Source organism: Chrysoperla carnea, chromosome 5 (assembly GCF_905475395.1).
Source record: "Chrysoperla carnea chromosome 5, inChrCarn1.1, whole genome shotgun sequence".
Classification (NCBI taxonomy): domain Eukaryota; kingdom Metazoa; phylum Arthropoda; class Insecta; order Neuroptera; family Chrysopidae; genus Chrysoperla; species Chrysoperla carnea.
The window spans coordinates 7,985,278-7,998,654 of record NC_058341.1 but is presented as its reverse complement, the minus strand read 5'-3'; the positions used below and the strand labels follow the sequence as shown (position 1 = coordinate 7,998,654).

At 28.9% G+C, this 13,377-nt stretch overlaps 1 protein-coding gene across 4 annotated transcripts in view; it reads right to left on the bottom strand.

Moving 5' to 3' along the window:
• LOC123301651 (serine/threonine-protein kinase SIK3) overlaps window positions 1–13,377 on the bottom strand; it is a 46,074-nt gene that overhangs the window by 9,154 nt on the left and 23,543 nt on the right. For all 4 annotated transcript variants that reach the window (XM_044884484.1, XM_044884486.1, XM_044884487.1 and 1 more), the window contains exons 2-8: window positions 2,423–2,758; window positions 2,045–2,176; window positions 1,607–1,978; window positions 1,317–1,537; window positions 539–761; window positions 315–476; window positions 51–246 (exon numbers count right to left, since the gene is read on the bottom strand). In XM_044884484.1, coding sequence (XP_044740419.1) covers window positions 51–246; window positions 315–476; window positions 539–761; window positions 1,317–1,537; window positions 1,607–1,978; window positions 2,045–2,176; window positions 2,423–2,758 — 1,642 coding nt within the window. The remainder of the gene's footprint in view (window positions 1–50; window positions 247–314; window positions 477–538; window positions 762–1,316; window positions 1,538–1,606; window positions 1,979–2,044; window positions 2,177–2,422; window positions 2,759–13,377) is intronic.

Genomic DNA, 13,377 nt, shown 5'->3' with positions numbered 1-13,377 from the left:
GATTAATCAAAATTTTATAATCATTTTACACAAAAAAATTGAACACATACTGGCTCCCAAAATTGTTGGTGGTTTCAGTAGATGCGGATCTTTGCCACTGAAGTTTTGTGGTGGAAAGTTTTGTAATAACGGTAAGTTTACTGGAAGATTTGTATGTGGAAGTAATCGTATACCATTCTGGTCATTCGATAATGTATTTCCGTCAGTTATACCAGGATATGGTGGAATGTAATGATTTTCTAAAACCTGGGAAAAATAAAATGTTTAATTGTAAAATATGATTGAGAATTGATTACGTTTAAAATGTTACGAACTTGTTCGTGAGCAGTATCACCAGGTCCAACTGTATGTCTTCTAGTCGTTAAATATTTATCATTCGATTGATTTATTGAATATTCTTCGGATGATGTTGAAGATTGTTGATATGTAGGTAATTGTACACATGATTCGTTTGATTCTAGGTCCATATCACCAAACTGAAAGATAGAAATATAGTTTAGACGTTTAATTCCAATTTTTTTTTTTCAAATATACGGACCTTCTCAAGTGGCTGTGAATTATCACCCAAATATTCTGCGGGTAATGTTGGCATTGAAACAAATGGTGAACCAGTTGATTCATTGTTATGCATAACATGATCCATTGGAATTTTCGTATCGGTATATTCTAATGAATCGGCATCATTGTCTGAACGAATTTCATCGGAACCTTTACCACTATCTTCACTATATTTGTCTAATCGTAAACGTTCTTTTGAATCACTAAAAATAAAGAAAAACTGTCTAAGTAATCAGGTTTTTTTACTATTTTCCACGAAACAATGCAACAACATATAGAAGAAATTAAAAAACTGCTTCAATAATAATAATCATGGGTCACTAGCAACTAGATGAAGGTATATTCTGTGTATTTCTTGAAAATAACCCGAAGGCGAGACATTTCCAGGTAAGAGATGCTATTTGAAGCAGATGAAGCTATATGATTCTGTCAAGCCCAGACGCCACGTAGAAAGCCGATAATTTCTTGACCAGGATTTCTGTCAGTTTGATGAATCCAAGGTTTCTAACCCAAACATTTGAAATCTGACGCTCTGCGAGTGCTAATAACATCCGTTAAGATTTCGTCGTCCTACATACAGGCCCTACAAGTGGGATCATCAGAGATCTCCATGTTATGAACGTGGAAATTCAATCAACAGTGTCCAGAAGAATCCTACTACCCTTCTCGACTGTGTTCTAGTATTTTAACCGAGCACAGTCGAATGGCCTAGCTGTGATTATACAAATTCCATGTAGTGGGTATATTTGTGGACTTACCTCATACTAGATCGACTATATACATCACTAATTGTTGTGACAGTGTTATCAACATCACTATCGTTGATTGGACTCCGATCAACAATACCAGTTGTAATACTTGTCTTTCGAACTGGTTGTCGTGCGATTGTTGATTGAAATGCTAACGTTCGTTGATGTAATTTATCAACCAGTAGATAATACATTCCTGATATATGATCGAATGCATCGTTTTTTAATGCCTAAAAATTCAAAATTCATTAAAATTATAATCAATAATTCACAAAAAAGGTGACATTTTTTGTACTAACATTTACAATCATTTCTTCAGTTATCCCAGGCACTTGTAGCATATGCTCTACAACAGTGTGATTGATTCCTGATTCCTCCCAATTATCGGACTCCAGGTCTAAGCCCGTGGGATTTTGTTGTTGTTCAGGCGGTGTATCATCCGGATGATTTGAATGCATTACCAACCATCGATGTGTTTTTATTTGTGCCATTGTGAAACGCCGTTCTGGGTCCACAATAAGCATGTGTCGTATTAAATGTTCGCAATCTTGTGACATAAAATAAGGAATACGAAATTTTCCAGCTAAAACCATATTTCTAAGTGCGTGTAATGTATTTCCTTCAAATGGTAAAACTCCACAAACTAAAACGTATAAAACAACTCCAAGACTCTGTGGAAAATCAAAATAATCAATTAACAAACAAATTACAAATAACACAAATTTTTAGAATCTTACCCAAATATCTGCTTTAGGTCCATCGTACTTTTGACCTAGGAATAATTCTGGCGCGGCATACGGCGGTGATCCACACCAAGTAGACATTAAATTACCTTTTGTATATTCATTACTAAACCCAAAATCAGCTAACTAAAAACAACGAAAAATTGGATTATTAAATGAAGTCTTTATACAAGTCTTATTTACTCGACTACGAAAACTATTCGGGGGTTATTGTATTTCTTGTAAATCGGGGCAGCACTCTTAATTTTGATTTCAGATCTTGTCGTCTATTCTCGCACATTTTCAAATTTTAACGAAAGATACAATGAAATCGACATCAGGACAAAGGTCTATTTCGTGGTCGGGTATTTTTTATTTAACAAGGATACTTACTTTGATATTCATATTATGATCTAAAAGTAAATTTTCAGCTTTGATATCTCTATGAACGATTCCTTGATTGTGACAATAATCGACAGCAGATACAATTTGATGGAATACTGTTCTAGCTTGTGTTTCTTCCATACGTCCGGTGGCAACTAGATGATCAAATATTTCACCTTTGCTTGCATATTCTGTGACTAGATATATATTTCTATGTGTTTCCATTACTTGATACAATCGTGTTATATGTTTATGGCGTAATTTTTTTAATAACGAGATTTCGCGGAACACTTTCGTCAAATTATCTTCATCCAGGGCACATTTGTTTATTATTTTTATTGCTACCTGAAAATCAAAGAAAAAATTATATTATAATATTATTAGAATTCTTAATAAATTTTCAATGCCAATCAATCTAATTTTTTTGAGTTCATGATAAGAACTTCGATTTCGAGAACAGATTGATGTCCAAACTACTGAATCTATTTTAGTTTTTATTATTCTTAATTAAATGCTTTCAGTTTTTTCTCGTTTCAAGAAGGGTTTTCATATTTAGATCCCAAGGTCACAAGGACAATATTACTGATTCAAGATCGATCAATATATTGATCGTCTGAAGAGTGTATTACTTTACTGGAAAAGAAATTGACAATATTGACATTTTTTTCTTCTACAAAACCGGGTGTTTCAAAAGTCAGGAGAGATATAGATATATAGGAAAAGAAATTCTCAGGCGAAAAGTCTCCAAGCTCTTTTCGATTTAATGTATCATTAACGAGAAGAGCCTTCGTTAAATATTTTATTTCTTCAGAAGCAATCTATCGTTGCGAAATGAAAAATCATTTTCTAAAAGGATAGCATTTCATTTTTGTAACAAAAATTTATTTAATCCCGAGTTAAGACTTGTTGGTCACATAAATAGTATTTAATAAACTTAAATAAAATAATCACATGATATTCTATGATAATCAAATCACATGTATAACAACAATATTAATAACGAGACTGAAAAACCCGTTGAAAAGTTAATAATAAAATTGACTCCATTTTAAACATAAATTCTTCAAACTCATAATTTTCTAAATATTTTTATACTCCGCGAATCTTTTTTGCTGTTTTGGGTTTTTGGAATTTTATAGGAATTGGGACCTAAAAGTCCACATTTCATCTGTACCTGAGATAGATACGAGAAATTTCGTTTCGTATAACATTTTGGGCGATATTTAAGAAACTATATACATCCAGTGATTCAATGAATTCGATATTTATATTTTTTGGGTGAAAATTTCTTCTACAGAGATACAGAGTTTTAGCAAAAATACAACAACTTTAATTGACGGGTAAAATAATTCCTCGTCGAAGAATTATTCCTGGATAGTTTTTTGACTAACCGGCAGAGAACTAGTCCGGAAGTTGTCGGGTATTTACATTAAACCTTGTTATCACAGGACTTGACAGGGCATTGGACATCGGATCGAGTATAGTTTAGACAATATTACAAACGTGATTTAAAGAGTCAAGAGCTGTGATATTTAATAATTCTAGTAGCTAGATTGTATGGTTTACAATCTTACCACGCATGCATGACGCTACGCCACACAAATAAAGTATACAAAAATAATGATAATGTTTGATGATAAATGCCAAAAAAAATTCAGATCATTGATGAAATTATCATCATCAAAATAAATAAAAAATGATAGCAAAATATTATAAAACTACTTGTTCTTTTTGGCTTGGTCTAATACACATAGTGTAAGTAAAAAAGGATGGTGTTAATACAGTTGTAACAGGGCTATCTCTTTTTACTTACACTCCGTGTAAATAGTGTGTACACTATGGTTAAAAAAAAGAACAACTTATGTAAAATAAATTATTAGTGTGAATATTTATGTGTTCTTCTCTCTGAGTTATTGGTAAATAGTTTTATGAATGTAAATAAATAAAATGTGAACAGCTGTGCGAGTTCTCTATATGCTTGCTGTATAATATTATTTTGTATACTTAAAAAAAATTTGTATGTGGACACCTTCTTGTATAACTTCCTTGTACGCTTATAGACTAATCAAAATGAAGGGTACAGGAAAAGAACATCTTAAGTCACACATATATTAAACTGAGATATTTGCAATTAAACATTTTAAAGCTTCTGAAAATGTACTTTTCATCGTTAATTAAAGGACAAATCTAATTTACTTTTGAAATAATTGTGAAATATAAAAATATTTATCTAATTAGAAGAAAATGTATGCAAAATACATCGTAAGTCAACAAAACATAGGTAAAAACAAGTGTAAACAAACAATCAACTAACTTATTTTTGAAATACCCGGTATATAAAGTGTTGAATGTCAGTGATTGCATTTTTTGGATCATCAATAATTTCTAAGCATTATAAGCTAGGGACTAAAATTAGTTAATATAGTGTTTAATGTTTAAAAAACTCAAAAATAATCACTTTCAGGGATGAATAAAATAATAAAATATGCATTTTTTTCACTTCTCGTGATTACAATACTTCCTTTACTTTGTACAAGGGAGTAAATAAAACATATTATTTTATTATGATTTGAGTGTGACTAAAAACTATTGAGTTATTTTATCAAGAGTATGATTTATGTTAGAATAGAGCTTAAATATAGAAAACATTTTATAAAACTTCGATTTTAGTCTCTGGTGATATAAAATTTTGGGGCTTGGATCGAAAAGTTAAGAAAATTAAGTTTTATTTGCCTACTTGACACAAATTATCTAACTAATTGAGGGACAACAAAAAAATTGAATTTCTAGGTTTTTTTCTTAAAGGTACTGACAACATTAGCAGTAAAATCGTAAAAATAATAAAAAAGTTGTTTTTGATTTCAATAAAAATCATTGTTTGACGGTAATGGAATAAAAAAAAATATTGAAATTCTGTCAAGTAATTTTTGTTGTCCGATTAATTTATTATACCTGTTATAATAAGTTATAATATTTTATTATTAAAATTAATACTTTAATTATTAAATAATAATAAAACTTTAATTATAAATAATTAATTAAACACTTTTCATTTATGACATCCACACATTAGCGTTATAGGTTATATGTAATGATAATGAATAATGATACCTAATTAATTTTTAAGATAATAAGACGCTGACTATAGAGGGCAGGGTTGTCACATTAACAAGAAGGCGCTGAATTAAAAATACAATAATTTTAGGAAAGAATAATTTTAGTCATTATAAGCGATATGAAAATTGGACATTATAACCGATAAATAAGTTAAAAAGGTACGAAATAAAGTTAATAAGGTTCAAAATAGTAAAATGATATTATTTTCTTTAACTAAAAAAGTATTTAAAGGTGATCGAATTGGATTTATACATTTTTAATTTGAAATAAAAGCAAACCAGTATGAGATATCAATATGATTATACCATGTATATATGAAATATATCAAGGTATACTAAATTTAGTCCCAAGTTTGTAACGCTTAAAAATATTGATTCTACGAACAAATTATCGTAAACACGATAACTCAAAAACGAAAAGAGATATCAAGCTGAAATTTTTATAGCATGCTTAGGATGTAAAAACTGAGATTGAGTTCGTAAATGAGCAACATAGGTCAATTGGATCTTGTAAACCGTTAAAGATAGGACAAAAGCTTAAATGTAATAAATGTTCCTTTTACAAAAATAAACAACTTTTGTTGTATATTCAACAAGTTTACTAAAAATAATATTGTTAACTAATATTTAGGCTCTAGTTTGTTTAATTTGTATATAAAATTGTACAACTCAATAGATTTGAGTAGAACACAGTATTATAGATGGTTTTACAGGTCAATCATATTAATTGCAGTCAATGAATGAAGGACTACTGACTCTGGCTTTAACGATGACGACTTAAAACTTTAAAAACTTATATTATTACATGTTAATGTTAATATTATTTAGTATCTTTACTTATTAAATATTTTTGTGTATTAATAACATTTTCATATAAAACCAATTTTATAATTGGTGTTATTTGAATTTTAAAATCATTATTGTTTTTATGTACATATGTTTAATATGTTTGTCATACTTTTTGATATAAATTAGTATCAGATTTTATTAAATTTATGGTATTCGTTGTGTGCGTAGTCATGGTAGTGACAATAAAATCGATGCCGGCGCTTGCAGTGAAAAATTTTGGCGATAAAGGACGCTGTTATGATTAATTTGAAATTCTTTACATGTTAATGTTATAGAAAATTAAAATTATTGAAAAACACTAATTAATTAAAGTTAATGCATTAAAAATTATGAAAAAAAGAAATCAAATTGCACAAATATTATTTTTTAAATGAAAATTATCATAATTATTTCTTAAAATTTGTTAGACAATAATATTAAATTTTAAATGTAAGTTATAAATGCAATGCATACAATTATATATGCATCCATACAATTCTATAATTAAAGTAGTGTATCGTTATCATGGAAACGCCTTCCATAAAACTCACGCACGGTGCGAATAAGGAAAATTATTTTTTACTATGATCATTTACTCACAAGACTTGCACTTAAGTATACCCAGTGTAAAAAAAGGAATAAGCAACAGAGGAGCCTTATAAAATAATGAAGTTGTAAAGGAAATACAAAAACGAATGTATTTTGTGTTAAATAATTTGATGGTATAAAAAATTCAAGAATATAGGTAATACTGTACAGAATATGAATGGACATATCCCGGTCAATAGCCCTTCCTTGTTCGTTCCATCATAGAAACAATAATTTACTCGCCTACACATTATAAAACATAGGTATTGAATATTAAAACTTCACAAGAACATACTAAAAAAAATCAATTTCTCTTGTCAGCCTACGAGTCTTTTTATATTATATTAACTCTACTAGTAGTTTTTAGTCGAAAAGGTCAAATATAATATTTACAAAAAGTGCATTTATTATTTTTATTTTTTTTTAGTTTTAAGGTTCAAATATGAACTCAACACACCGAAATCTCTGTAGTATACTGATTGTAAACGATATCGTTAGCTATTATATGAAGTAAGAAGAGTTCTTATGGACGTTCTTATGTATAAAACAAAGAGAGATTGTACATGTGTATACATAAACACAGGCGGTCAGATTCATCACTGTGAAGTTGTACACATACAATACACAGTAACACATAACCATAACACACCATAGTACAAAGTACACATTCCCTCTTTGTTTTGTACATAAGAACGTCCATAAAAACTTCTTTTCATTAAAAAAAAATTATATAAATTTTGATGAAAGATAAGGGGAGACATTAGCTGGATTTTGTAGGGATTGTTGACTTGTACTATTTGGTTGTTCGTTCTTTTATATCTATAGTCATTAATTTTTTGTGTGTAGGCGAATAAATGAAAATCACAACTAAATTAGGAACATGGAAGCATTAAAAAAATAAATACATACCTATAAATTTCTATGTTTGGATAATTTGATAATTACTTGAAAAGTAATCAATAAGAAACATTACATATTGTTTGAATTGTCATTAAAAAATTCAACATAATCAGCATTCATATTTCAAGAAATGGTTTAAAACCGCCACAACACCTCTATGTAGATATTATACTTTAATAATATAAAGCTGTTACACCAACGGAATATATTTTTACTATTTATTATTAACACTTTATACTAAAAAAAGAAAGAAATCTGATTCTGAGAAATTCTGAATATCAACCGATATGAGGTTGTCTCAACCTCATCGCGAGATCAAATATGGTGAATGGTGCCACGAATGTGATACGACACCGTACGGGATAGAGTGGTGAAGTTAACACAAACGCATGAGTTGTTTGTATGAAAACTATGATAGCAGTGTTTAAAAATCAATAAAATTTCATAAAAATATGTCTCACCTGGTTATCAGATCGACGAAAATCGATCTTATACCGTCTGTTAGACTATAATTGATTGATACACAAATCTTGTTTTTTGAGAAGTATTAAAAGATTTCAAAATGTAAATATATTTTCAATATCTTTTAAAAAATGATTTATTTATTATATGGAGGTAAAAAAGTTAGTAATCGTTGGATAAAAAAAACTAGTGGTGTAGTTATGTTGTTATACATTTATATTAGTTCGAAAACTATATTATACTTTAAAAAAGTGTGGGATGAATTTCAAATTACGTCAGTATTATGTTTCATTTCACTACTATATATCGTTATAAAATTTTCTATAGCATTCCGTAACAATTGTTTATTAACTCAATACCTAAACTGTAAAGAACCTTGTTTCCCAAAAATAATTTTAACAGAAAAAATATGATTATTTTTGTACCATTCTGGAGTAAAATCCAAATTTTCATTCTTTGGATTTCATGGAAACTATTTTTTTTCAGATTTTGTAGGTTTTAGAAATTTTTTCCCAAACTATCACATACAGGATTGTTCAATAAGATGTTAACGCATAAATGAGAGACATTTTGTACAAAAAGATGTTACCACTTAAATGGGAGAAATATATTGCCCCAAAAAGTTCTTTCCACTTAAATGAGAGACGTGTATTTTAGGAGCATAATAAAAGAGTACTAATATGTATGTTTACGACTAAAATATCTCTCATTAACGTGGTAACATCTTATTGAACAACCCTGTTTAGATTTTTGATCTTTTGTGATATAATTGGTAGGGTTTTTATTATTCTGTATCCTTAAAAAATTGAAATGCATGTTTCATGGTGGCCACTGTTTTTCCAAAATAAAATTTGCTGACTTTTCCACGTTTTCTAGTTGAATAGTTTGTTACGAAACTAATAAAATTTCCTTACTTTTCTCTTTTATACGGAATTTTTCTAACTTTTCCAGGAGAATTTGAATTCCCTGACATTTCTAGGTTTCTCAGTAATGTGGACACCATGATATTTGGACCTGAATAGTACTGTATGATGAAAATTTTTCTGTGTTTTGTAATACAAAATTGCGCTTGGGTTTCAAGAAGATTTTACTCCAATCGACCTTCCTGATTTAATACATTATTGTTGTCTTTCACTGTAAATACTAGTTTATAATTGTTTTCAAGAGCCATTAATGATTTTATAGATGACTTTTACTGTAAATAATAATCAGCAACTTATCCAAATTATAAGGTACTGACATAATGACAAGCTGACAGATAAAAGATTCTTTTAATATCAAGGTAGATAACCTGTTGTACAGCGTACAGACATCGACCATCGTCTCATTGTTTTAAGAAAAAAACTTTCAAAATCCTTCAACAATGTCCTCAGCCCAATATACCATATTTAAAAAAAAAAAAATAGTTCATACTTGACCGGTTTACAGGTTTAATATGATTTTTGTTGTAGTATCGAATCCACAATAAATCGGAATAAAAAAAAAAACGTATTTTATAACCTTGGTAAAAGTGTAGGTACTATGTAGATCATAATACACCATACATATATAATCATTTTTTTTATGACGTCAAATGATTTTTTTTGTTAAATCTCACGCGAAATTTCATTCAACAAGCTTTTTGTAAATAATATTACATGTTATGTAGTCCGCAATACACGAATTTCTTTTTAAATTTTAGTAGACCCACAATGCTTTGACAAGAAAGTATCGTCAAATTCATAAGACGGGTGACCTTAAAAATCGTCTTTCTGATTTTTTGCCTATAATGTCTATCAGGTCTATCAGATACATGATATCTATTCTATCTATTAAAATCTATTTACTTTATCTGATAAAAAAACTGCATCAAAATCCGTTGCGTAGTTTTAATCCAAGATCCAAGCATACATAGGGACAGTCAGCACGAATTTCTTAAAAATCTTACTTAAAAGTCGACTTGTCTGATTCTTTGTTAGCATTGAAAAGAGGTTTCAATCATGCCTATCAAATCTTGTGCATCGAACTCATAATAATTTTACTTGACTATTTCCAAAATTTAAGGAGTAATAAAAAATACAATTTAAAAAATAAAAAACCCGACTGCGTAAAAAAGGAACTTCAATTTAAAACTTGGTAAAATTTGCTTTTTATACAATGTAGGTATATATGAAATATATATCAAGGTATACTAAGTTCAGTCCCAAGTTTGTAATGCTTAAAAATATTGATACCACGAACAAAATTTTTGTATAGGTCATAACATCATCGAAAGAGTCCATTTCCGGTTGTCTGCCTGTCTGTCTGTAGAGACAATAACTCAAAAACGAAAAGAGATATCAAGCTTTACAGCGTGCTCAGGGCGTAAAAAGTGAGGTTGAATTCGCAAATGAGCAATATAGGTCAAGGTCTTGGGTCCGTAGGACTCATCTTGTAAACCGTTAGGGATAGAATCAAAGTTTAAATGTGAAAAATGTTTCACATTTATGAAAAAATAAACAACTTTTATTTGAAACATTTTTTCGTAAACATCACTATTTACCCCTGAAGGCGCATATATTATTTATGTGTTTGTTTGTTTATTACTATAATACCTAAGGAAGTGAGAGGAAAGATAATCTTATTACTTTGTGTGTACGAGTAACTATCTTTCATTACATGACGAAAAAAAAACAAACGAATGCGTAATCAACACTGTCTATACATGGTATTTCAACAATTAACTCAGTTTTACCTTGTTTTTAATTTTAATTTGACAAAACATACTCTCTCCACTGCCACCAAACTGTCAAGTATGAGGCTACAAAATAGGAATCTACATTATCTCTAATTTGGGGAAAAAAATTTTGTGAATTTAAACTATGCGTCATGGATAAAAATTTCAAGCAATGGCATAATTCGTCCAGGTAAAACAAAACAAAAAAGCTTAATACGATTTAGAACATGCTTTTTTCGATTGTATGATTTTATGGTTACGAATTTTTTTGATATGTTTAAAAAAAATATTATTGACATGTTATTAAACGCTGTGCGCGCATAGAACAACCTCAACCTTTTATCAAAGTTTAAAAATCTTTATGATTCATTTATTATACTTTGAAAAATACTCGAAAAAAATGGTTCGCAGAAATTGCTTTATAGTGCTTTTCATTAATTTATCAAGTGTTGATATCCTTCGATTGTCAGGTGTTCAAGTTAATTAATTGGCTCACTAAACAAAGTGTTACAAAATTATGTTTCCTAACTCTAAAAGAGAGTTCTTGATACAGACCCTTCATTTTTTCACAATTTGTCTGGCATAGCTATGAATTGATTATTTTCAAAAATTTATTTTTGACAGGATATTTGATATTTTCGATTCCTTCGTTTTTTGCAAAACAAAGTCTCAAATTTTTAGGGGATGTTAAAATTTTGTTTCGCGGTGTTCGATTAGAATAGTTTTTATACCATGTATATATGAAATATACCAAGGTACACTAAGTTAAGTTCCAAGTTTGTAATGCTTCTTTACGCGTAAAGAATCCAAAGAATTGATCAACGGACAAATACGGTGAAATGTAAATATGTAAAATGATACAATTATTCGGCTAGAATTGATTTTCTTATTTTGATGAAGTAAGTTCCGAAAAGTTTCGAAGCATACTTTTGCAACACTCTGTAAAAGCATGTATGTAACATATATTTGACAAATAACCAGTTATTTATTCACAATTGTTTTCAATTACTTTAAAATTGTAACTTTGTAATGAAACGTTATATGAATATGAAAACCTTCAAAGAAGTTCTAAATTATTATCGAATTCATGGTCATGATCTACTTTTGGTTCACTTTAGTTCAGTTATAAACATTCAAGGTAATATTCAATTTAAATAATAAAAAAATTCGATTATTATATTAAGCAAAAGCTTTTAAAACCAAACTAGAAACAATTAAATTATCCAATACTTATAGATTTAGAGATTTGAGCCCGGGTACAAACACAAACAAGGGCAAACATTTTAGAGGCTTCCCTTCTCCGAAAATAGCCGGATACTTTTTTTTCAGGAGGCTGAAAAGTTTGTAAAAGAAAATTGAACAAGTATGATTATGAGAAATATTCTAAGGAAAAAAGTTATTAGGATCAATCGTTTCCGAAAAACAGAAAATTTTAAGGAACTAATTTTCGGACACTTATAGATCTAGAGGTTTGGGCTCGGGTAGCTTTTGGTAGTTTGTTTTAACAAGGGTAGATATTTTGAAAAATTTTTCCAAAGATGGATCTAATAAATTTTTCTTCTACAAAAATACTCATAGCTGGAGACTTTTTTTCAGGAGACCGGAAAGTCTTTAAAAGAAAATTAAATAACAAATACTTGGCTGTGGTCAATTGTGGCCCTCTCAAATTGCTCTCCTTGTTAAACATATTTCCAATAAAAACGTAAAAATCTATAAAACAGAAAATTTTAAGGAACTAATTTTTCTGTCCAAGAGTGTATTAATTATATGATTTTGAAATTTGAATACTACATATTTGGCCTAATTATATTTCAAATTAATAAATTCAAGTTTTTTAAATAAATTTTTTTGGAAAATAAAAAACATTATGATAATTCCGGGTTTTTCTAAGTATATTTCGTAATATTATTATGAATTTAATGACCATAAAATTTGCATTTTCAAAATGCACTTTTCTTGAATAGTAAAATATTATAGGCTATTGAAATAAGAATAAAAATTTACATTTGTATTATGTTTATATCATGTATATGAAATATACCGAGGTATACTAAGTTTAGTCCCAAGTTTGTAACACTTTAAAATATTGATACTATAAAAAAAATTTTGTTATAGAGAACATAATTTTCATAACGTCCAATGCTGACGGATTGTGGGCTCAGGACCACCAAAAGATTAAAGACGAACTTGTGTATGGCAAAGAAATTACTCAGAAAATTTACCTGATGTGTTTCTTCGCTATAAAAAAACCCAAGTAGATTTGAATGAAATATGAATCATCACCTGAATGAGACAAAGACGGAACAATGATAGAAGGTTAATTAAATGTATCAAATCAATTTAAAATTCAAAATAATGACTAATTTGACCGGTTT